The sequence below is a fragment of the Orycteropus afer genome, unplaced genomic scaffold (genome assembly GCF_000298275.1).
Source record: "Orycteropus afer afer isolate SDZICR_OR568_19922 unplaced genomic scaffold, OryAfe1.0 scaffold00314, whole genome shotgun sequence".
NCBI lineage: Eukaryota > Metazoa > Chordata > Mammalia > Tubulidentata > Orycteropodidae > Orycteropus > Orycteropus afer.
Window position 1 is genome coordinate 3,862,566 of NW_006921901.1, and position 26,735 is coordinate 3,889,300.

At 40.2% G+C, this 26,735-nt stretch overlaps 1 protein-coding gene across 1 annotated transcript in view; it reads left to right on the top strand.

The window, feature by feature from the left end:
* Positions 1-26,735, top strand: part of DAAM1 (dishevelled associated activator of morphogenesis 1) — a 136,208-nt gene that overhangs the window by 8,851 nt on the left and 100,622 nt on the right. The window contains exon 2 of the mRNA XM_007951879.2: positions 19,582-19,671. Coding sequence (XP_007950070.1) covers positions 19,582-19,671 — 90 coding nt within the window. The remainder of the gene's footprint in view (positions 1-19,581; positions 19,672-26,735) is intronic.

Consider the following 26,735-nt stretch of genomic DNA (forward strand, 5'->3'; position numbering starts at 1 on the left):
CCTGTCTACCCATCTATCCACCCATATACCCATGTTTGCCTTCACTGACAACACAGTACTGTATGCGCAAAAGCGTTCATCTTTGTTGTCTATACCTCCCATGTACCTCTCTATGTCTTTCTCTTCCTCAATGTCACCATATTGGTCACTCACATTTGGTTGAATGTATGTCGTTCTTGACAGTCCAGGCAATAATCCAATCTCCTCACATCAGGCTCCTGAAAGGGCTCACTGTGCGTCTTCAGAGTTTCCCATTCCAGAGCTTTGACTTGTAACTTTCCCATTCCAGTATGTTGACATTTTACAAATTCAAGTCTGTTCTGCTTTTGCTGAATCGGCATTGACCAAACCAGTTCAAACCAGTTTGAAGTTCTGAACCAAATATAGTAAAGTACATCAGAATATTATTCTGTCTGGTGGTGGTGGTGATTCGGTGCCATCTAGTTGGCTCCAACTCACAGTGACCCCATGCACAACAGAGCAAAACATTATGTGGTCCTGCACTATCCTCACAATCATTGCTGTGTTTGAACCCATTGTTGCAGCCTCTGTGTCAATCCATCTCATTGAGTGTCTTCCTCTTTTTCATTGATCCTCTACTTTACCAAATATCTCCAGGGATTGACTCTTACCTGCTTAATAAGCATTGCAACCATTGCTCTGTATGGTCTTTGTGAGGTATTAATTTAGTGGAAGGTGTCATATCTCCCTGGACAGATTCTGAATATCTTTCCCTCTGATCCTGTTGTTGGGGTGAGGTATCTTTTTGTTACAACTCATGTCTCCTCTAGCTACACTAATTTTGGAATAGAAAGGAGAGAATTACTAAGAGCACCTTCCCACTCTTCTGCCCAGTGCATAGACTCTTGTACACCCCAGGATTTCCTAGGGAGTATCCACAGCAACTGTGATGCTGGAGGTGGTATCCTCTTCACAAGTTCCATTTCTGTTACCATCGACTCTCTTGCACCATGAAACGTGCAGAATGTTTGTAGTTGACAAAATGACAAACCTAGGTTTTAGACAAGCCTGGTTTTTTTTTTTTTTTTTTGTGAAATGTAACCAATCTCACATCATATAGCACACATAGCATTTGGTATCAGTTTCATAGACTCTTTACAAGAAATATTTCTAACACAGCACATCACTGAATTTGTAGCTAGTTGAAAGTAATAATGCAGTATGGACCCAAGTTTTTCTAAGCCTGAAATGTTGTTACCAGTTCAGTTTTATTATTTTCTGGTGAATCTGTCTTCTTTCAAACCCAGTGCTATTCGTCCATTTATTTGGACTGGAGGTCCACTCTTTTGGGATATAAATTACAAAGGACTATACTTTTCTGGAAATGTTAAAAGTATTTAAAAATCTGTTACTGATCAAGAAACCACCTTTATACTTTTGAGGATTGCCACTGAAAGTAAAAAATCTCAATCAGAAGGTAGCGATGGGGGATGGATACCATAGACTGATGGAAGATTTTCATCATATAAATATAATTACTTGCTGTAGGTCAATTTTATTATCAAGTATTGAGAACATTCTCAACATTAGTAACCAGAGCAGAATTTGAGAAATGAAGATAGCAAGAATGAAAGAATTTAGTTGATATATCAGTGTTAGAAAAATTCACAAAGTAAGCAGTGCCAAGTGAATTCACTTGGGAACTTACAACAGTGATTGCTTCATTTTTCAATGTATTCTGAAGTCATTTTGGTATGAAAGGAGCTACAGGAATCCAAGTTAGTCTGAAGGATTTACCAGCATACAAATTGTGTTCTCCTGCTAGCCATGTGTTAGCCATTTTTCTAGGATGTCACATAATTTCTCTTATTACTTGGGCTATTTTAAACTTTCTTTAATAATAAAATTCTTCCATTATCACTAGAATCAATGAAAAGTTTCAACACTTTTTATCACTTTATTTTAAAACTTACCTTTTGCAGTAGGACTATGACTAAGAATAGCAAGTTTCTTACAGGTGCTGTTAATACTCAGTTCCCTGTCTCAAACAAAGATGTAAAAATTAGTTAGCAGGAACATTTAACTTTAACTTGCTTGAAGCAAAGAACTGGTTGTAAGAAATCATGGTTTTAATGTATTGTTTCTTAATTAGAGTATAAAGAATTGCTCTTTAATTAAGCAGGGTAAATCAGACTGCTTTAAAGACTGCAGGATATATCTGGAATTGTCTGAAAATATTCAGTTGTCTGGAAGCCAAAAATCAGACTTCAGTGGAGGAACTGTTAATTATTAAGTGTTCTATTTCAGTGAGGTTAAAATTGTTTTTATTTGACAACCCTATAATGATCATAGGGAGCTCTGGTAGCATAGTGGCTAAGGCACTTGACTGCTAACCAGAAGTCTGGCGGTTCAAACCCACCGGCCACTCCTCAGAAGGAAGATGGGGCGATCTACTTCTGTAGTGATACTGCCTCAGAAACCCAAGGAGGGGTTGCTATGAGTCGGGTCTGACTCGATGGCACATAACAACAACAACGACAACAATAACATAATGATCATAACAGAAAATTATGTTTAGCTGAAGGACATGTTTAGTTAACTTAAACGAAGAAAATTATGTAGACCTTCCCTTGACACTGTGGCTTTTTTTTTTTTTTTTTTGGATAATGCAACCTGAGGAGTTTATAGAAAAATGCTTAGAACAGTATGACAATATGTCATACATCACGAAGGGAAGCAGGAATGTAGATATGGACTTAAATTTGAGCACTGCTGAAATTCTTCTGCAGTAAAGGTGAACTACTGCCAATATTGTACAATGAAAAACAATCCCAAATCCAGAAATGTATAAAGATAATATTTTGGCTTTGAGAACCACTACTGATGGCTTATGATACAAGCTGATGTTTGAAAAGGTGGTTTTATTTTTTATTTGGTTCTATCTTTTGTCCTTTTGAATAGAACTTTATACTATTTCTAAGAATCAAAGTAGGATTGGCAGTAGAGTTTCTGCCCAGTGGACAATATACATTTCTTTCAACTGGTTGAGGTTCTCCCTCTGCTTCGAGCCATTAAGAACATAAACCAAACTCACTGCCCCTAAGTCACTTCTGACTCATAGCACCCCTGTAGGACTGAGTAAACCATAGGGTTTCCAAGGCTGTACATGCTTCTGGTAGCAGACTGCCTCATCTTTCTCTGTGGAGTGGCTGGTGGGTTTAAATCAATGACCTTTTGGTCAGCAGCTGAGTGCCTTAATGCATTGTGCCATCAGAGCTCCTTTTAGAGACATTAAGAAGATGGTCAAATGGCTTCTTGAACTCCCTTCTAGTTTTCTGATTCACTAAGTGTATCCATTAAAGTTTATGGTAAAATCACAACCATTTTATTCCTTCTAGTCCAAAATTTATATTTTACGTCTATAAGATATTCCAAATGTCCTTTGCTACAGACGATTAAATTTGAATTTTGACTTCTTGTTAGAATCTCTTGTTAGTCCATGCATTTATTTCCAGGTGTTTCTTAATAACTAGATTCCAAAAAATAAATAAAAATAAAAAATAACTAGATTGAGAGGACAGAAATTAAAAGGGGGAAGGGTAATGTGGTGAGATGGAGAAAAGAAACATGAAAAAATTTAAAAAATATATAAATCATGTAAAACCAACTCTGAAACATCCATGTTACTGGGAAAATGGTTATGACTCCTTTTGGCTCTGATGATTTGCATTTATATGAATCCTACAGTGACCCTGAGCTGTATGTACCTTCTGAGCTTTTGGCTCCAGTTTATAATCTGATTATTTAACTTGAGCAAATTACATGATGTCATATAGTATATTGACTTGTCAACTCCCTACATGTCCTATATAAGCCAATGTAGTTTTTGAAAGGCGGGGACGACAATTTGATCTCCATTAGTGTGGTTTAGGGAAATTTTCAAGTGTAATTTTCACTGATGGCTATAAGTATCTGGTAGTTTGTATAAATAACTGTACATAAGAGTGTATAGGCAATCCCCAGATTACAAACAAGGTCTGTTCCTAAGTGTGTCTTTAAGTTGACTTTGTAGATAAGTTTAAACAGGTACATAGAATTATTTGCTTTACTTTAGTCCAGGAAAAGGCTCAAAACCATTTCAAGAATTTAAAAACTGCATGTGCAGCAAGTGAAGGTGACTGTGATAAATAATTTATTTTAAGTAGGGGTTGGTTCAATCCAGGAATGAACTGGTTCTACCCCCTGCCATAATTTGCATTTCCACCCCAGATGAACTGAATCAGAACCTACATTTTAACAAGATCCTCAGATGAGTCTTACAGATCCCCAGGTGTACGTAAGAATCACCTGGGGCTCTTATTAAGACAAAGATTCTGAATGCAGTCTATCTGGAGTGGAAATGGAAATCCTCAGCTGAGGGTCAAACCACAACAAAGGAATTGGAGGTCCTGGTTCAGATCTTTCAAAGTGAGGGCAATTTACATAACATTAAAAGGAAAGTACGAGTTGTCCTTTAGTCAGAGTTTGTTGTTCTTAAGTCTGATGTTCTTAACTCTGGACTTAATGTATCTTGATGCACTGGGAATCATCTAAACACCATTTGCTCTCACAAAGCATGTGTTGCAGGGCCTGTGAGATGTAGATGCCCACTACATGGACAGTTTGCTTCAGTTGTAAACTGTCCTTGAACATGTTTATCCTGTATGCTTAGATGACTCCTCACCCCCACCGCTATCTGCAAATCTCAGAATTCCTCGAGTCCCAGCTCTTTCTCTCTGCACGTTATAGGAACTCAGTGACCAGATATATATTAACTATGATTTTTCTGGCTCACAGATGAAGAACCCTGTTTTTTTTTTTTTTGAAAACCTGATTCTTAACCATCTTGCATTTTACCTCTTGTCCAGTTTCAGATGAATCTACTGGGGACATCCTAGAACTGCTAGCCATTTATTTCATCACACAGTGCAATATTTGAGCACTAAGCTAAACCAAATGACTGAAAGCTCACCTAGAAGATAGATAGATAGATAGATAGATGCTGTTTTTGGTAAAAATGGGCATTTCTTGGGTGTGGAGGAAAAGTCAGGAAGTCCTTTGCCATGTTTTAAATAATCAGATAAAAACCAGTTGCCATTGAGTCAATTCCAACTCATGCCAACCCCATTTGTGTCACAGTAGAACTGTAATCTGTAGGGTGTATTATTATTATTATTGCCTTTCTCTTCACCCAAATCAGGACTTGCCTCTTCCTATCTAGGAATTGAATGTGTTAATCGTTTGGACTACCCAGGCACTCCAACAATCAGATAGTTTGACTTTATTCCCACATTGACACTCATTATGTTCACTCTTCTATGCATATGCACTTTACACCTTCAGAAAGCAGAAGGGCACTGGCATCACATCTGGCTTTTTTACCTGTAGGATCCTCAGGAGCTAGAGGAGTACCTGTTCCAGAGAAGATCCTCAATAAAATGTTTGAACCTGAATGAATGGATGAATAACTAATCAATGAATTAGAACACTTGAGATGCTCCGTAACTAGTTGAGTGTATGCATGTGTTAAAACCCAAAAAGAACCAAACCTACTGCTGTCGCATCAGATCCGACTCATAGCGACCCCTCCTTGGGTTTCCAAGGCAGTATCACTACAGAAGTAGATTGCCCCATCTTCCTTCTGAGGAGTGGCTGGTGGGTTTGAACCTCCAGCCTTCTCGTTAGCAGTCAGATGCCTTAGACACCTGCTAAAATCTCCAGCAGTAGGGTTTATATTTTTAATTACTTTCATAGTAGTGGTGATAGGTTTGGGCCAATCCCTGCCCTAGTGCTGCACCCTACCCACCTGCTGTCATTCTTGGCTCATTAACAGTTGCTATGGGAACACTAAAGTGGTTGGCATGAAGGTAGCTGATTAAAAGGATGAGGGAGACAATGTTTAAGGAATATTTTCTGTCCTTAAAAGTGTCTCTAACTTATGCTACAAGGTAAAATAAATAAGTAACTGCAGTGCAGGAAGAGAATCTTGTGCTAGGTGTCTTTGACATAATTAAAACTTAAAAGTAGCAGCTGAGCTGCCAAACAAGACTCTCGAGGGCTGTGACTCTGTGGGAGGAGCCCAGGCTGGCGAGAGAGTGCTGGTGTCATCAAGGGAGGGGTATGTGTAGAACTTGGCTTCCTACTTACCCACAGGGCCTTTGGGTGCCTTTCTCATCTCTCATGTTACAGCCGGTTCTGAGTCCCAGGAGACAAAGTGCCTTCATTCAATTAGGGAAAAACTGTTTAGAAATTCTCTTCTTAAGCCTTGTGAAAGAAGTTGTACTCGATAATAGTTGTAAATAGTGGAAATTTGGGAGGTTGGATATTGGGAGAGGGTTCTAAGATATATTTAGACCAGAGCTATTTATTTCAGATTACTGCAAACCTTTGTTGTTGGTGAAGACTAATTAAAAGTTAGTCACTCTGAAAAGCTTCTGCTTGAAATAACATGAAGAAACTAAATAAGAACTCTCTAAGTTTAGCAAATAATCCAAAAAGGGGGACTGTATGAAGAAGAATGTGGCATCAGGATTGGAGGAAGAATCATTAACAACCTGCGATACGCTGATGACACAACTTTGCTTGCTGAAAGTGAGGATGACTTGAAGCACTTACTGATGAAGATTGAAGACTACAGTCTGCAGTATTGATTGCACCGCAAGATAAAGAAAACAAAAATCCTTGCAACTGGACCAATAAACAGCATCATGATTAATGGAAAAAAAAGATTGAAGTTGTCAAAGTCCTCATATTACTTGGTTCTACAAGCAAAACTAATGGAATTAGCAGTCAAGATATCAGATGATGTATAGCACTGGGCAAATCTGCTGCAAAAGACCTCTTTCAAGTGAAGAGCAAAGATATCCCCTTGAAGACTAAGGTGTACCTAACACAGGCCATAGTATTTTCAGTCACCTCATATGCATGTGAGAGCTGGACAGTGAATAAGGAAGACTGAACAAGAATCGATGCTTTTGAGTTGTGGTACCGGTAAAGAAAGCTGAAAGCACCATGGACTGCTAGAAGAACTTACATATCTGTCCTGGAAAAAGTGCAGCCAGAATGCTCCTTGGAAGCGAGAATGGCCAGATTTCGCCTCACCTGCTTTGGTCATGTTGTAAGAAGGGACCATTCCCTGGGGAAGGATGTCATGCTTGGTAAAGTGGAGGGTCAACGAAAGAGGGGAAGGCCCTCAAAAAGATGGATTGACACAGTGGCTGCAACAATGGGCTCAGGTATAACAAGGACCATGGAGCTGGCACAGGACTGGACAGTGTTTCGTTCTGCTGTATGTAGAATCACTATGAGTTGGAGATGACTCGACGGCACCTAACAACAACAACAGGTTTAGCAGGGAGTCCCTGGGTGGAGCAACTTGTTAAACACTGGACTACTGTCTGAAAGGTTGATGGTTCATACACACCCAGAGCTGCCTCAGGAAATAGCCCTGGTGATCTGCTTCTGAAAGGTGATACACAGTCTTTGAAAACCCTTTGGAGCAGTTCTACTCTGAACACGTGGGGTTGCCATGAGTTGGAATAGACTCTACCAAAACTAACAACAGGTTTAACAGGAGACTTTTTCCAGAAAACTGTATACAGTTTGCATTCCTTGTTATTATATGGAGGATTGCAAATAGTGTAAAACACTTAACCAGTAGCAAGAGATTAAAAATGATTTCTATTAGTCAACCTTCACTTTTGGGGTTTCTCATTTCTTAGTTTTACATATTAATTGAAAACACATCTATCAAACATGTTCGAGACTATTACTGTGTAGGTGGTAGTGAGTCATATTGTGGTATTCTTTGTAACGAGTAAGTATGTTGGCTGAAAGCCTTCAAGGTTTGTTCTGTGTGTACACATCCCTTTTGGGCTTAAAGCTCTGTTTTCCATATCTGTCTTTCCTAACTGATTAGAGGCGGGTAATAATTCACTAAATGCACCTCTATTTAAACTGGAAAAAAAATCTTATCTAACTTTCAGATTTCTAACTACCAGTATGAAAATAACATTCTGTTCTCAGTATCATTGTGGTTAAATTTTAAGGGCTGTGTTAGCTATTCATGACTCCTGGATGTGATTTGGTCATTTTCTGTGGTGGAAACGAATGTCTGTAAATTTAATGAATCATCACAGCCTAATAGGATGCTTTCTCCTTAGATTTTATAAAAAGATACCCCTCCTCCTTTTTTTTTTTCTCTCCTTTCTGCCAAAGTATCACTCTTCAGCCCTTGACCTGCCTTGTCTGGCCTTTTCTTCATGAGTGTTGTACTTAACACCATCTTATGTGACTCAAAGACTGGTCACTTGTATCTCCAAGGGTTTGATTTCTTTCTGGTAGTGTTGAACTGTGGGGTGTGAGGAGAGGGTTAAGGATGGAGAGGGTTAAATCCAGAGAAGGCAGTGCTAAGGTTGGGGTTATTCTGGCAGTGAATGGGTGAAAGTTGCTGCTTGCTGGGCTGATGGGAAACCTTCCCTAGGCAGTGTTAGGGCGGGTGAATTGGGCCTGTGTATTGTTGGCAGGTTCCTGAAGTATGTAAGCTGAAGGGGAAAGTTAGCCTTGTGTGAGAAATGGTACTGTTGGAAGCTCCAGGAGCTCTTTACATTGAGTTATAGTTACCTTGTGAATGAATTAGAACAGCAGCAGCAGTAGCACCAGCACCAGCAATGGGTTGATTGGTGAGATGACCACAAGGGTCTGTCTTAGCTTCTGCCTGTCCTCATTTTTCTCATTCTCCTTTCCCCTCTAGCATTGATCACATGTCCTCCTACCTCTATATGAATACATATTTGCTTGTATGCAAAGAATTAATCCATTAGAGACTGGGACTTGGAATGTTCTTATTAGAGATTTCTTTTGTTAGCTGAAAACTTATTTGTTTGTTCACTAAAACTTAGATGCATTTGATAGCTTGTTAAAGAATAAATGCTTCTATAAAGCTTTGGAGGTTTTGTAAATAATCCCTATTTCAGTTTAGCTCAGATCTTCAAAAAGAACATTTTGCTATAAGTGTTAGTTTTTCAATTCATTCAAGACCTTTATTGTATGTTATTTCAAATTCCTTCCTTTACTTTATCTAGAGAATCAGTCCATTTCCTTGGATTTATTGGTACTGTGCCAATTCCTCAGTTTTCTGATTTGTGTAGACTTCTCTGTAGAGCTGCCTGCTTACTGCAGAATGTAGGACTGGTGAGGTTTCTTTGTGTAGAATCTTGTCCAAGTGGTGCATAGCAATATGCTTTGTTGGGGATGAACTCAAGAACTTTAGTTCCCACAGCTGGGTTTCCCTCACAGGCCTTTTCTTCTCGATATATATATATATATATATATATATATATATATATATTAATACCATCTTTTCTCCATGGGAAGAGGAAAAACCTTCAGGGTTTTGTTTGTTGGTTTAGTTTTTAAGAAACTTGAAATTTCTATGGAGAAATATGAGAGCATGTTGAAATCTTCCTATTTTCTCATTCACTATGTCATTTTTTTTCCTTTACCTGGTTTTTAAAACTCTATCCAAGAGATAATAATATGAAAAAAAAAATTATGACCATGAAAGGAGCAAAACCACCCAAGTCTAAGGTGTTGCAAGAGCTAGAAGCTTCCCAGGGTTCAGCTAGTTGCGTTTGTTTATTGTTTTAGTGGAAAACTTGGCTGTTATCTCCCAGAGGAGCTGATACTCTTCTGTGGAGCTACCACTAGGGTAAAACAACAAAAACAGAAAAAATGAAAATGTTCTTAAGGATTTGTCATTAATATTGACATACCACTTAATTTAGATACTCAGGGGCCTCGAGGGAAACATTATCTATCAGCTGGCCTAAATGGAATGCATATTAAAAAATTTAATTTTCAAGAAAAGGAATAGGGTAGATCATGGAAGTGATCTTTGGCTTCAACAAGTGTTGTTTCTGAAATTGTAACGTTTCCCAGATTGAGCTGTTTACTATTAAGGGATCCACCTTTTCCCATTCTTTTTCCTTTTTACCTCTAAACCAAGTCCTTGGTTTACCAAATGTTTGACCAGAGATTCCTTTCCTTACTGTTGACATATGACTGTATTTTCTCTACTCTGTCTCCATAGAAGTTTTCATTTGTTTCCCTGGGGCTCCAATAACCAGGACAATTTTTTTTTTTTTTTTAAATAGCTCTATTGAGGTATCATTTACATGCTATAAAATTCGTTCATTGTGAGTATATAGTTTGTTGAGTAAATGTACCCAATTGTGTGTGGGTAACCATCTCCACAATCTAGTTTTAGAACATTTCCTCTTCTGTAAACATCCCCTTGTGGCCATGTGTAGTCAGTCTCTACTCTTGCCTCTAGCCCCAGGCAACCACAGGTGTTTTGTTTTTGAGATACAGTGATCCTAACTGCTTTATTTTCCAGGATTACTTCTTTCACCATTTGAATTTATTATCAAAATTAAAAATCCCAGTACTATTAAATTTGAGAGCTGAAAGAACAAATGTGAGACTAATTTTCAAATTAGTTTCTGTTCCATTTTCTCTCTTCCTCCACCAGCAGTGCATTTATCCCCCTCTGTTATGGATTGAATTATTTCCTTCAAAAATATGTGCTGTAAATCATAACCTCTATGCCTGTGGTTATAATACCATATGTTAATGAGACAGGATTAGTGTATAGTGTATCTGGAGTCAGTCTCTTTTGAGATATAAAAGAGATCAAGGTGCAAGCTAGTAAGGAGAGAAAGATGCCAAACCACATGAAGATTGCCCAGGAGCAGAATCTCAGAGGAGACAAGAACATTCCACCAGAGCCAACAGAGAAAGACTTCTCCTACAGCCAACACCCTGAATTTGGACTTCTAGCTTTCTAAAGTGTGGGAAAATAAATCTCTGTTAAAGCCACCCTCTTTTGATATTTCTGTTACAGTAGCACTAGATAACTGTGGTGGCGTAGTCCCTAAGACATTTGACTGCTAACCAGAAGGCTGGCAGTTCAAACCCACCAGCCACTCCTCAGAAGGAAGGTTGGGCAATCTACTTCTGTAGTGATACTGCCTCAGAAACCCAAGGAGGAGTCACTACGAGTTGGATCTGACTCGATGGCAGTGAGTTTGGTTTTGGTTTTTTAGATGACTAGGACAATCTCCTTGCACAGCAATGTATCTAAATTACTGTAAGTAACTGGAAAAGAGAGAATAATATGCAAAAGCAAATCAGGCTGTTTATAACTAAATACTATGATCCAGCAGTAGTCTGTGAGATGGATTATAAATCTAAACCTAGAAGCTAAAACTAAAACTATACAGCTTCCAGAAGAAAACGAGTATTTTGGGGGGCTGCAAGTTGCAAAGATGTGTTAAAGAAGACATAAATTGCACTAACTATAAAAGAAGAAAAATTGATAAATTAGACTTTATCAAAATAAAAAAATACTTGGTCATCAAAATTCATTCTCAACAAAATGAAAAGTCAAGCCACAGGCTATGAGAAATATTCTCAACACATGTATCTAACAAAGGACATGTTTCCAGAATATATAAATAACTCCTTTAAATCAGTGATAACACGACAGGTAATTCAATAAAAATGGCTGAAATACTGAGTAGAGACTTCACAACAGGGCATATATGAATGGCCAGTAAGCACATGAAATGGTATACTCAGCACTGGTTTTCATCAGGAAACGCAAATTTAAGACCACAATGAGATGCCACTTCACATAAACTTTGTTGTTGTTGTTATGTGCCGTCGAATCGGACCCGACTCATAGTGACCCCTCCTTGGGTTTCCTAGGCAGTATCACTATGGAAGTAGATTGCCCCATCTTCCTTCCGAGGAGTGGCTGGTGGGTTTGAACTGCCAGCCTTCTGATTAGCAGTTAAGTGCCTTAGGCACTACGCTACCAGAGCTCCCAAGTTACATAAACTAAGATAGCTAAAATTACAAAGTCATAGCACCAAATGTTGACAAGAATGTGTAGCGAATGGACTCTTCATATTTAGCTGACTGAAGTGCATGTAAAGTGGTCAACAGTTTTCTAAAGTATGAGATGCTACAACTTCAGGGTGTACCTTTACCAGACTCAAAAATTGCATAGTTAAGATCTCTGTACATTTCACTGTATATGCATTTTACCCTCAAAAGAAACAAAAGAGAAGAATGGCCTTTAATCTATTTTTTTTTTAATTTACTCATTTTTTTTATTTTATTGTGATTTGGATGAAAATTTACAGAGCAAATTCACTTTCCATACAGCACTTCACATATACTTTGTCTCATGACACTGACCACAATTTACCACAATGTAACAGCTCCCCTCCTACTTCCTCCCAATAGTTACCTCTTCCCTGTGTCCATCCCTCCATGCACTCCTGCAGGGTTAAGCTGTCTCTCTGTGCATAAGCAGCCCTTCTTTCTCTTATGCTTGTTCTCTCCAAGAACTGTATCTACCTCAGGTAAATGTTCAACTCATATGCCTGTCTATTGTTTGGCTGGAAGCCACAGGCATGGGTTCAATTCCAGACCTGAAGGTCAGCTAGGGGCCATAGTCTCAGTGGTTCCACCAGGCTCTATCAGACCAGCAAACCTGGTCCCCCCTTTTTATTTTCTTCTCCAAATGATTTTCAGTTTTGTTCTACATTGTTCTCCCTCTCTATCCAGGATCTCCTAGATAGATCCCCTTCCAAGTGGTTGACAGTAGTAGCTGGCCACCATCTAGTTCTTCTGGTCTCATAGTCGTATAGGCTGTAGATTGGATGGTATACCAGTCGCTAGGACTAATTGTTTCCATGAATTTTTGGTTTTCCTCATTCTTCTTTGCTCTGGACGAGGAGAGACCCATCATTGCATCTAGATGGCAACTTGCAAGCTTTTAAGATCCCAGTCGCTATTCACCAAAGTAGGAGGTGGAACAATGTTTTGTGTAGTATGTTATGCCAATTGAGCTTGATGTCCCCTGCGACTATGGTCCCGAGCCCACAGGTTCAACTACTTGGTCCCTCTGGGTAGCTGGCTGTGACCAAGCAGTGACTACAACCTTGCCCCTTGTCAGCTCTACCATGTTGTTGTTGTTATGTGCCGTCGAGTCGGACCCGACTCATAGTGAGCCCTCCTTGAGTTTCCAAGGCAGTATCATTATGGAAGTAGATTGCCCCATCTTCCTTCCGAGGAGTGGCTGGTGGGTTTGAACTGCCAGCCTTCTGGTTAGCAGTCAAGTGCCTTAGGCACTATGCTACCAGAGCTCCTAGACACCTGGGAATTGAGATCATATACGTAAACTTAATAGGATCATTGTCTGCCAACCCTATACATGTTCTTGGGTACACACCCTGCTTCATAGACATACCTGATAGTTCAGCCTGTCCACCCATCTATCCACCCGTATACCCATATTTGCCTTCACTGACAATGCAGTATGGCCTTTAATCTTTGAGATGCAGCAGTCATCACTATATCCTACAATATTTTCTCTCTCTTCCCCCCTGCTTCTTCCCTCACTTTCTGTTCCTCTCCCAGCTTTCCTTCTTTCCCTAGTTTCCCACTTGTTATACTTTTTTGTGGTTCTGGTATGTCAGATATTGTTTGGGGCACTGGCATTTAACTCAAAGATGAATAGAACAAAGTATTGTCTGTCCTCTGGAACAGATATGTCAAAAACATAATGATAGTGCTGTGGAGAACATACAAGATGCCCATCCTGGGAAAGTCAGATGGGTTGGCTGTGTGAAAGAAATGATCGATGACTTGTAAAAGCTTGGATGAAGAGGATTGATCCTTAGTTCTAATGGGAAGGGCTTTCAAAGAAAAGGGGACAATCTATGCAAAGTTCCACTTGTGATCTGAAATGCTACCAGGTGGCTGCTGTAGGAAGATGAGGAGGTGAGGTGGGGCAAGCAGGTGAAGTCTGTATCATGAAGGCCATTGACTGCTAAAGAATGTGGACATTAGACTGAAAAGAAAGGGAACCATTAAAACCTTCCATAATCTTGTCTTCCAAACTAGATCCTAAACTCCTCAAAATCAGTGTCTGTTATTCATCATTTTATTCTTTATAATATCTGGCCATGGATAGGATATAATATCTTGAATGGATAGGACAGCAAGTAAGTGTTGATTGATCTCTAAGACCATGATAGTGTCTCAGAGTCTCACTTACTTGATTCAGCCATGTTATTAAAGAATGAGTCAGAGCACAGATACTTTTGGCATGAAGGGTGTGGGGGTCTTAGTTACACTCTAGACATTTTTCCTAGACACTCCCAATTATTATCTAATTCAATCTATGTCACTCTCCTCACTCAGACTTCATCAGTGATCTCCAGTTGCCCTTAGGATAAAGACCAAAGTTCACTGTTCACCTGTTCAGTACTTTTTGTCTGTTTAATCTCTATGCCACCCTCAGCTCAGACTTTACTTCCTTGAGAAAGCTGTCACTGCCCCACTTTTCTACATAACAGTGGAGCTCTCAAAGTGACTCTGTAGGATCATCCATTTCTAAGTGTGATGATTTAATTTCCTGTTTGCCCACATGGGACTGTGATCTCTATGAGACATGCTTCTGTTTATACCCTGAACCTAGCACAATGCCTGGTGCTTGTAGATGTTCAAAATATTTTTGGTTATATGGATGAATCTTTGCAATAACTCTTATCAGCTGTATATTATCTTCAGATGAAGAAATTGAAGTTCAGATGTTAAGTCATTTGTGCAAGTTTGCAGACCCGTAGACCCAAATCAGGAAGAAAGCCCTCCCTCTTTCTGTTAACAGGCTTTCAGTACTGCAGCAGATAGATGTGTGCATTTTCATGTCACGTCAGTGTCATAATTCTACCTTCCTGGATCAACAGAATGAATAGTCTAGTGGTGAAGAACACAGGCTCTGTAACTAGGCAGCCTGGACTCAAACCCCTCCTCTAATATTTACTAGCTTTGTTACGTTGAGCAAGATGCTTAATCTCTCTGTGGCTCAGTTCCTGGAAAATGGGATAATAATATTACCCATTGTTTTGTTGTGAGGATAAAATAAATTAATCCATGTAAAATACCACAACTAAGCACACAGAAAGTGCTCAGTAGTTGTTAGCTCCTATTATTATCAGCTGGGAGCTCTGGTGGCATAGTGCCTAAGGTATTTGACTGCTATCAGAAGGCTGGTGGTTCAAACCAACCAGCCACTCTCTTCAGAAGGAAGATTGGGCAATATACTTCTGAAGAGATACCACCTCCGAAACTTAAGGAGGGGTTGCTATGAGTTGGAACTGACTCGACAGCAGTGAGTTGGCTTAGTTTTTTTTTTTTATTATCATCTGTATCCATTCATTCCTTCCCATTTTCTTTCTGTAATCCAAAGTTAGGTACAGAGAATCCATAGCATTTAGTTTTTCTTTTTTACACTTTGTGAAAATTCTCTTCTTGCATGAAGCCTTCTATCCGTAAGTCCCCAGTTCCACTGTTTCCTCCATTCAAAACTGGTCATTTCTGTCTCTGCAGAAGTGGAAGTTATCGACCTCTCACAGCAAAACACAGTCATATTAATACCCTTTGCTGTGAATTTCTAGGTTTCAGGATTCACACATTTCTTCAGTCTCTTCTAGGTAAGAAAAAAAAACCACAGTGCTCAGTGTAATAAAAGAGGTAGACTTGATAGCTCTGTTATCTCTCACCAGTCACAAACCCTTTCTCTCCAGCTAACTACTGTATTATCCAGCTGTTTGAATAACTGACCTAAAGTACTTTCCCCTTCCCCAAAATCCCTAATTGTTGGGAAGTGATTTATATCACCATTATTTTCCTCCTTCATCAATAGGTAAGAGCAGGTGTAAATTACAGGAAATTAAGAAAAAAGAAAAAAAATGACTTTGCATATATAATAGTTCTCTTGTCAAGACTTTAATATTTTTCCCCATAATGGAATTTTTGGTTAAAATCTCATTTCCTTCCTGGTTGTTCATTGTTGAAATTCTTAATAGCTCTGTGTGTATGTGTGTGTGTGCGAGTGTGTGTGTGTGTGTGTGGTTAGGTAGGAATGTGGGTGTTTTTAATGAGTTCATGTGAAAGCTGGACAATGAATTGATGCATTAGAATTACGGTGTGGACAAAGAATATTGAATATACTGTGGCCTGCCAGAAGAACGAACAATTCTGTCTTGGCATCAGTACAGCCAGGATGCTCCTGAGCGGTGAGGAGCGTGGGACTCTATCTCACATACTTTGGACATGTTATCAGGAAGGACCAGCCCCTGGAGAAGGACATTATGCTTGGTAAAGTAGAAGGTCAGCAAAAAAGAGGAAGACTTTCATCGAGATGGATTGACACAGAGGCTGCAACAGTGGGCTCAAACATGGCAACATTGTCATGATGGTGCAGGACTGGGCGGTGCTTCATTCTGTTGTATGTTGGGTTGGAACTGACTCGATGGCACCTAACAACATAACAATGTTTACCTTGCTCTTAAAAAAAAAAAAAAACTGATTTGTGTTTAATGATGACTGAAATAACAGTACAGTTAACCCCATTGTAGGCAATGCTACATGCTTAGTTTATATTGCTAATTCCCACAACAACCCTGCAAAAGATGATATGCCCATCATGGAGAGGATTAAATAGAAGCTAAAAGTGCTACTGCCTGGGAAATCCATGGAGGGGTCACTATGAGTCGGTTCGACTCCACAGCACATAACAACAACAACAACAAAAGAGATAAAGAACATTCCCAGGAAAGCTACCATGTGTTATGTGATACCTAGGCCCTGGAGTATGGATTACAACTCAACATAAAACAAAAACCTTCACAACTGGACCAATAAACAGCATCATGATAAATGGAGATAAGATTGAGGTTATCAGGGATTTCATTTTATTTGCATCCACAGTCAACACCCATAGAAGCAGCAGTCAAGAAATCAATGTATTGCACTGGGCAAATCTGCTGCAAAAGACCTCTTTAAAGTATTCAGGAGCAAAGATGTCATTTTGAAGACTAAGATGTGTCTGACCCTAGCCATGGTATTTTCAACTACCTCATATGCATGTGAAAGCTGGAGAATGAATAAGGAAGACAGAAGTAGAGTTGATGCCTTTGAATTGTGGTGTGGGTAAAGAATTCTGAAAATACCATGGACTACCAAAGGAAGGTTGGGCAATCCTACTTCTGTAGTGATACTGCCTCGGAAACCCAAGGAGGGGTCGCTATGAGTCGGGGCCGACTCGATGGCACATAACAACAACAACAACAACAACCAAAAGAACAAATAAATCTGCCCTGGAAGAATTCAGCAAGAATGCTCCTTAGAAGCAAGAATGGCCAGACTTCATTTCATGTACTTTGGTCATGTTGTCAGAAGGGACCCAGTAATGCTTTGTAAAGTAGAGGGTCAGTGAAAAAGGGAAGACCCTCAACGAGGTGGATTGACAGTGGCTGCAAAGATCGGCTCAAGCATAGCAAGCACTGTGAGGCTGGTGCAAGACCAGGCAGTGTTTTGTTGTGTTGTATGTAGGGTCACTTGAGTTGGAGCCAACTCGACAGCACCTGACAACAACAGGCTGTGGAAGTGTAGGTGTTTACAAGATGAGTACAGAAGGACACAAGGAGAATCAAGGCAAGGTGGAGTCATAAATGGAATACCTTAAAAGGCATGGCTAGCATATGTTTTGTTATGCATATTTTCACCACAATCAAAAAGAAACGAAGGCCTGAAGAATGTATAATTTTATAAGCATTGTGGAACTAATGACAGCTCTTGAACTGGGAGCTCAATACAGCATTGCTCTGTTTTTAAGATGGTAGTTCTAAAGTGTGGTCCTAGACCAGCAGCATCAGTAACAGCCGGAAGCTTATTAGAAATATAGAGTTTCCTCTAGCTTCCTCCCCCCTCAGTCATAATCTGTGGGGTGAAGCCCAGCATCTGTGTGTTAACAAGGCCTTCCAGGTGATCCTGCTGCATGCCTGTTTGAGAACTACTGCTTTCAGAGAATTCTGGCCATGCTGAGGGAGAAGGATTGGAAAGGCAAGGAGCAACAGTGAGGAGGCTAATCCAAGAAGCCAAGGAGAGGTTATTAGGACATAAGTCTGAGTGGTTTTAGTGGGAATGGAAGAAAGGGGTGAACTCTTGGGATTTTTTTTTTTTTAAACAAACAATAGGTCTTGATGACTAAATGGAGGTAAAACCAAAGCCAACACCAAACCCACTGGCATTGAGTCAATTCTGACTCATAGTGACCCTATAGGACAAGGTAGAACTGCCCCATAGGATTTCCAAGGCTGTCATTAATCTTTACGGACACAGACTGCTACATCTTTCTCCTGCAGAGTGGCTGGTGAGTACAAAATGCCAACCTATTGGTTGGCAGCTTTGGCCACCAGAGCTTCTAAAGCAGAAATAGCAGTATGAAATAAAAGGTTAACGTTCCAGGTCCAGGAGCATGGCTGAACTGCAGTTATACACATGAAGCAGACAGAGGGAACTTGTTTTCACTTTTCAGGAATCTAAACCTAATTGTGGCTTAATTTATAAATGTATAGCTTGTTTTGTGTGTGTGTGTGTGTGTGTGTATTTAGGGGCCAGGGTGCTAAGAGTTCTTACTCACCTCTACTATCTACTACCTTCAACTAGATAAATTTACCTATAGGAATAACCTGTACCAGAGGCTCAATATCAATAATAATATTGGCCATGGGTTGAGCTCTTATTAAATGCTTAGAACTTTTCCCTTAGCAGTTTATATTCATTGTCTTATTGTTGTTATTCATTAGTTATGGATGTTTATAAATTGCCTGCCTTTAGTGTGTGCACACCACCATAAAATTGTTTTCAAACACTGATCTGAAAGGCTCAGAGCCTGGATTCTGGAGCCAGACAGCTCTGGGTTCAAAAACCAGTCCCATCATTTACCAGGCATGAGATCTTGAACAAGTTACCCTCTTTTAAGCCTAAATTTCCCCTAAGTGTACAACAGAGTAGGTAATAATGAATGTTGTGAGAAGTAAATGAGAAAATGCCTACACAATTCTTGGCATGTAAAATACTTAATAAATGCTAGTGGGGTTTATGGTGACAGAGATGTCACTCTTGCCCAAAGCTCCCCTTGGTCAAGAGAATAAACTCTTTAATTCTGGTATTTAAGACTTTCTACAAACTGATCACTCCCTAACTCTCAAACCTTTTAGGTGGTGATCCTTTTCATAAACCCAGTGCTTCAATTAAGCAGATCATTGTCCCCTAAACACATCAGTCTGTTAACCACCTCCTGGCCTTTGTTTCTGTCATTCCCCTGCCTAGACGTTGCCTCCTTTCTTTATGTTCAAGTTCTTTCCTTCCTCTCAAGACCCAGCCTGATATTCAATGTTTCTGAAGCTGACCCTGAGAAACTGTCATCTGTTTTGTGACTAATCCTAAACTCCTGAAGTGTGATGACCTTTACAATTCAACAGACCCTAAACAGCAATACACAGTAGCTTATGATAATATATGTCCATGTGTGGTTCAGTTTCCCCAGCCTTTAGTATCTGTAGGCTTTACCTCTCTGCTTGTGCTTGATGTCTTAGCCCTGTGCCAGGGACATGCTTTCTTGATGATGGTAACATTAATTATTTTCTTTCTTTTCAGGATGAACTTGACCTCACAGACAAACACAGGGAAGCCATGTTTGCACTTCCAGCAGAGAAAAAATGGCAAATATACTGTAGCAAGAAAAAGGTAAGATGTTCATTGTGTTTATGATAAACTGGAAAATGATGCATTTTGATTCCCTTTGCTTTCCCATTTCATCACCAAACTTGGACAGCTCTCTATAATGTAAAAACCAGATTGAATGTGTCACAATGTTACCTAAATGCTGATTTTTTTGCACCCTCTTTTTTTTCCCCATTAATTTATTAAATAATAAAAACAACTACCCATCTAGCAGTGTTCCTTCCCCTCCCCTCTCACCCTGGGTAACCAACAAAGAAAGTTTCGTTCCATGTGTAAACCTTTCCTTGCCTTTTTATAATAAGGAACTAATACGATATTTGTCCTTCTGTGATTGACTTTTTGCACTGTCTTGCATCCTTTTCCTTTTCATTTAGTATATGTACCCATGTTCATAATTGTGTATAACTGAGACCCAAAATAACAAAGGCTTATACAAAATAGAAGTGTTTTTTATCTCCCTACTCTTTACATAAATGTTTGTAGATGATCTGACTCGAGGGCAGTGAGTGTGGTTTTTTGGTTTTTATTGTGGTTTCACAGTTTTCTGTGACCCACCTTCTTTCAACTTTCCATTTCACCTTCTCTAAAGAATGTCCCTTGTCCTCATGGTCTAAAGGGTTCTCCACCCATTTCACATTCCAAAAAAAGGATGTCCACTTTAAGGACATGTTCAGGAGTTATACATGTGACTTCCCCTCACATCCCAAAGGCCAGAACTGAATCACATGGTTATACCTCACTGCGTGAAATAATGTCTTTATTCTGGGCAGCCATTGCCCTTTTAAACACTGACAGATCTCTTTCTTTAGGAGAAGCGGGGAGAACAGATATCAGGCTGGCAAAATGCCAATAGCTCTTATTCCCCAGCACCCATGTCAACAGGCATTACTCCATAGACTGTATCTCCTGAAGTCAAGTTTATTCCACCATCTTTTAAACCCTGTGGCACATCCATTTTTTATAACCAGTCCTGTTCATGTCTACAGCTTGCCACTTTCCCCTGAATCAAGATAGGGTAAGTGGGAAGGCCAGGGCTAGCATTTAAGAAAAATAGATAGCTCTCTCAAACAGGCAGCAGACACTCTGATTATTACTCTCGACCCAGGGGAGCAAGAACAAACTATCATCCAATGTCATTTCAGGACACCCTTACTCCAATATCAGGGATACCTTTTATTAGGTGACTTGGATGCAGTTTACAAGGGCATTGGAGTTCAGTGGTAGAATTCTCACCTTCTGTGATTTCCCTCAGTTCCCAGCCATTGTACCCCAGGTGCAGTCACCACAGGTCTGCCAGTGGAGGTTTGCTTGGTGTTTTGGTGCTGAACAGGTGTCAGCAGAGCTTCCAGACTAAGATGGACTAGGAAGAAAGACCTGACAATCTACACCTGAAAATCCACCAGTGAAAATCCTATGGATCACATTTACTGCAGCTGATCCTAGGAATGCCTCAGGACCAGGCAGCAATTTTGTTCCATTTGTTTTGTTCCATGAGTCAGGGGATGACTGGAGGACAGCTAATAACAACAAAGTATGCAGTTTGAAGCCTCCCTGGGGAGAAGTAAACCATTGCCCTGGCCCAGAACCTCTGTCATCTCTGCTGCCTGCGTAACTGGCATGCCACCCTCCCGGGAGCATCCTTCCATTAGTCAGTAGAGGCTTTCTCCCCAGAAGCAAGCCTGTGGTAGTCTCTCATCAAATTTTATAGCTCTGGTGGTGAAGCACCACGTTGTATTCATCTTTATATTTCTAGCGTTTGATATTTTGAAATCAATATATGATGACTGAACCACTAAATTGCCCCTAGTGTTGGAGTAAATACAGTAAAAAATGTTAAAGCCCATTTAAATTGTTACCTGAGCACATATCATTGATAACTGTGTGTTGGGTTTAATTCCAGTGACCTTCACTGAGAGATGTTCAGCTCTAATCTCACAGTATGTCTCCCATCAGACCACACTGAAGTCTTCAGGGTTCCTAACCCAATTATAACCAGTAAAATGTCTTTGTGAATCACCGTGTCTTCCTCCTCCTCATCTGCTCTTTCTTTTTGTACACATCTCACCAACTAGGAAACCTCTCTTTTTTTGCATTGATTGTCATGGCTTAGGAAACATGTATAGTCCACTGGGAAAGAATTATACAATGAAAATAAAATGTATCCAGTTCAAAAACTGATGGTATTGCATGGTCTTTGGAAGCAAGGGAACTTTTCACACAGCCATATTAAAGACCCAGCCACTGAGAAAGAAGAATCCTCAAGTGGCTGTGTACACTGAGGACATTGTCTATTTTGGCTCATCCCAGGGCAAGTGTTCCTCAAAATTAGGAAACAAGATGCAATGAAGATAGAGGGTATGTACTGGAGGAAAGGACAGGGCAGGAGAATGGGAGCAGCTTACTGAGGGGAAAGTTTTCTTCTTTCCCAGATTTTATTACACCCTTGACAGCAACTGAAAGTTAATCATGGAAACTACTGCCCTTTAGATTAGAAAGGGCAAACCCTTTAGGATAGTAATGACCTTGAGCTCGCAGCTGCTGCTCCTTTTTTCAATTTCCAGCCTATCATATCCTGTTGCAAACCTCATCTCACGTGCACACAATAAGGCTGGCTTTCGGAGGAGGATGGATATGGATGATGTGGCCACTGGCCTCGGAATCCCATCTCTTGATGAATGGGCCCTTCCTACTAGTACCTGGCCAATGCACAGAGCTTTCAGAAAGCAGTTCTTCTGCTAGCTTCATTCCAGCAGCTTGGATTCCTTGTGTGACTTGGAAAGGCATGGGCTGAGCAAGAAAGCCTTTTTAACTCCTTGTGGAATCCCATGGGTTTAGAGTTCTCCCTTACTTTAAAATGAACAGAAGCATTGCTTGATGGATTTTCTTGGTTAGACTTCAGATTGTTAAAAACTTTTCTGTGCTTTTGACCTGCAACTGACCTTTTGGGGCGGTTTGGACACTGTAACAAATGACGAAACATGCAGTGATCACAAGAACCCAGTAACCTAACCTGGGAAAGGGTATGCCTGTTTACCTATCCTGAGAGAATGTGATTTCCTAAGGGACAGGTCGCCCATTCCCAGAATCGAGTTCATGGCCGTCCTTAATACTAAGAGCAGATTTTTGGAACATCTCTTGGGTAGCTTTGCAAATCAGCCTCGTTACCAGCCAACAAAACCAGGTCCACTTCTCACACCAAGGGAAACCTACACACTCATGGCTCCTTCAGGTTTTCCATCTTTCAAGATTAGAACCCTGAGCACTACAAATGTTGTCACACATAGTGAAGCTTTAGAGTAAGGTGCCCCAAAGCCAACAGAAACAGCATGAGTTGGTGGAAAGCAGGCATTCTGTGTAAAAGTGAACAGAAGTTGTGGAGGCCAAAGAGACTGGGAACTGAAGACAGGCCAGGATCTTAGTGACTTGAGCCCAGCAGCTATCTGCTTATCAAACTCTGTACTCATTTATGGAACTGCTCTATCTAAGTCTCGGTTGAAAACTCATTTTCAGAGCCACAAGGAAAGCAGCAAAAGTATTTCTGGGGCTACAGTGATTGCAAAGAAATTAACTGGAATTTTGCCTAATTGAGTAATCTGGAGGAGAGCAAGAGATGGATGTTGTGGCCTTGTTCAAAGTCTAAACAAATCTGTAAGTTACTGGGCTGGTTGGCCAGGGTTTGTCATATGCAGCAATCCACTGTCAAATTTTTAAACTTTCAGGAAAGGTCCAAAAAAGGTCCTGTTTGTGGGGCTGGGGTGTTTTCAGATAGGAAATGTTTGTGGTTCTTATCTTTAAAGGTAATTCCCTTTTTAGTTCCAATCACAACATACTCTTTTGTTTAAGTGAGGTTTTTCCCAGTCTCCAGCCAGAAACTGCATCTGTTAACAATCTTTTGGATTTTAAGCTGAAGCTTTTTAAACAATGAACCATCTGACTACGAAAGGCATCTGGCCATACTGTATTTGCTTATTGTTAACATGATTTTTAAAGCCTGGGAAAAGTAAGAAGTAAGTCTTCAGAAAGGAGAAAATAAAGTAGTGTATGAACTGTGTTATGCCAGCAGCCATCTTACCAGCACAGGAAGAAATCTTACTGAACTGCGGCTCTTCATAGGAGCAACTGTACAAGTTGTATCATTTAACCAGTCCTTATAAGTATCTAGAAAATACATTCTCCCTTATGGACTACAGAGTTTATAAAGTTAGGGAATAGGGCAATAGTGTTTGCTGTACTATTACAGCATCAGCTATTTGAGGCATCAGCTATTTGAGGCAAAGACTAAGATTTGATGACTGTGCCTAATTTTTCCTCCAGTTTGATCTCTAAAACAAAGACTTAAGTAAATGGCATTGGATTCTTCATATTACATTTCTGTGTGCTCTAAGATCTGCTTTGGAGACGGTGAATTTTTTTCCCTGCAGCCTAGTATGTGTTTGATTACAGCTTAATTAAATCACCCAAGAATCTTTTCTGTCCTGGCTGTAGTTCAGCTGTTGTGATTTGTGAAAAGTGCTGATCCGGTGGTAGGCACACTTTGAAGACACCTAGGGAAAGTGGCTGAAAATTCAGCTGGTACTTTGATACATTTGCTTTATTTGGTTTGTATATCGTAATTGGATCACTTCCCCACTCTTCCCCACAAAAAGAATCCTTTCATGACACACACACACACACAAACACACAAGATTAAAGTTGTGTTGTATACAGGCATCAGGATGCATTGCTTTCAGCTCCTTGAGAGTTGAGGCACTCCTGTATTTGGAACAGAGCTTCAAACCAGTCCATTCCAGACCAACCTCCTGCTGAGAATTTGCATTTCCACTCCAGATACACTGAGTCAGAAGCCACATTTAACATGATCCCCATAAGGACCCCTAGGAATGTGTGAGAATCGCCTGGAGATCTTTTGTCACTATAGTTGATTAAATATATGATAACGTGAACTCTGGCTTTTCATTGCCCACTTTGCTAGATGTCGAGATCTGAGCGAGAAAACTAGGCTTCAGTAACTATTATTTCTAGACTTCTTTGGAAGTAGTTGGTATGGCCCCTGACATTGAGTTTTTACATTGATAATGGGTTTGGATTGGCACTTGCAGTTTTAGGTGGTAAGGGGTTAAAGGAAGTGGCGAAGCACTGAGGAGTAGAAATGAAATTTAGTTGTCTGTCCTCCTCTTGTAAAGAATACATGAAGGAAACATAGTAATGGAGGACAGAGAGCATCTTGAGACTCTGAAACGCTCTGTTCTAACTGTGTTCCCTGGCTTTGAGCAATGAGGATTTGCATATAATGCCATATGAAACAGTAAGGAATAACAAGTGAGCTGGTGCTTCAGTGAATGAGGCAGTGCAAGTGGTGAAAGGCAAGTTGGTGTGTGATTCATCAAGCATGTATTGATTACTTTTTCTGGGGTAGACTCTTGGCTAGATTCTGAGGATAATTAAATGAGTAAGTCAAATTTCCTGGAGCAGATGGTTCTGGTGGGAGAAGCAGATAAAATCAAATAATTGTCAAGGCTTGTCATAAGCTCCATAAGAGAGGTAAAACAACAGGTTTGTTCAGCTGGAAGAAAAGAAAGAAGCTTCAGGCTGATGTTTAGTGGGTATGCCCCAGTGAAGCTGTAATATCTGTCAAAACATCATAACTTCCAGTTGGTAGAAAGAAGCTGCCTCAACCCCTCCCAGTAAGAACTGCCCTGCCAACCAGGACTCTTCCCTGAGAGTCACTAGTCTTCCCCCATGATTCAGGGATTGACAGGTTAATTTCTGACATAGCACAGTAGGAGACTCCAGGACCCTGTTTCTACATTGCATCATTGGTTCTGATTCATTGATGCCTGTAATATACTACTGACTGGTAAACATTTGAAACTTTGGCTTAAATATATGAGGTATGGATTGACCTGGACCATTTGGTCACTCAATGGTGACCCAAACCATATGGTAATATGTATCCAGAGCCTTAAACATTCTTCGTCTTGGAGTTGATCTCATGGAAGTGATCAATTATGCAGACAGAAAGTTAGCTGCAAGAATATCCTTTGCAATCGCAGGACTATTTACAGTAGCAAAGAGATGGAAACAACCTAGGTGTCCATCAACTGAGGAATGGATAACCAAATTGTGCTACATACACTTATGGAATACTTTGCAACCCTAAAGAATAACATAGAATCTGCAAAACACCACATAACGTGGATGAACTTGGAGGATATTATGCTGAGTGAAATAAGTCAGTAACAGAAGGACAAATATTGTATTAGTCCATTATTGTAAAAAGTCAAGGAAAAGTTTATATATGGAAGGAAATTTTCTTTGTTGGTTACCGGGGTGGGAGGGGAGGGAAAACTGTTAGACAGATAGAGACAAGTATTGATTTGGGTGAAGAGAAAGGCAGTGTACCAAATGTGAGTGATCAACACGGTGGCATTGAGGAAGAGGATGACATAGAGTGGTACATAGGAGGTACAGACAACAAAGATGAACCCTTTTGCACATACAATACTACGTTGTCAGTGAAGGCAAACATGGGTATACGGGTGGATAGATGGGTGGACAGGCTGAACTATTAGGTATGTCTGTGCAGGGGGAAGTGTACTGAAGACCATGTATAGGGTTGGCAGACAATGTTTCTACATGTGTATTTGTATGTTCTGTAAGAATTCCCAGGTGTATAGTAGAGCTGACAAGGGACAAGTTTGTAGTCACTTCTTGGGCACAGCCAGCTACCCAGAGGAAGCAAGTAGTTGAACCTGTGGGCTCAGAACCATAGTCACAGGAGACATCAAGCTCAATTGGCATAACATACTACACAAAACCTTGTTCAACCTCCTACTTTGGTGAGTAGCGACTGGGATCTTAAAAGCTTGCAAGCAGTCATCTAGATGCAATGATGGGTCTTTCCTTGTCCAGAGCAAAGAAGAGTGAAGAAAACCAAAGATTCATGGAAACAATTAGTCCAAGGGACTAGTACGCCATGAGATCCTCAGCCTATATGACTATGAGACCAGAAGAACTAGATGGTGCCCAGCTACCACTGTCAACCACTCGGAGGGGGATCTATGTAG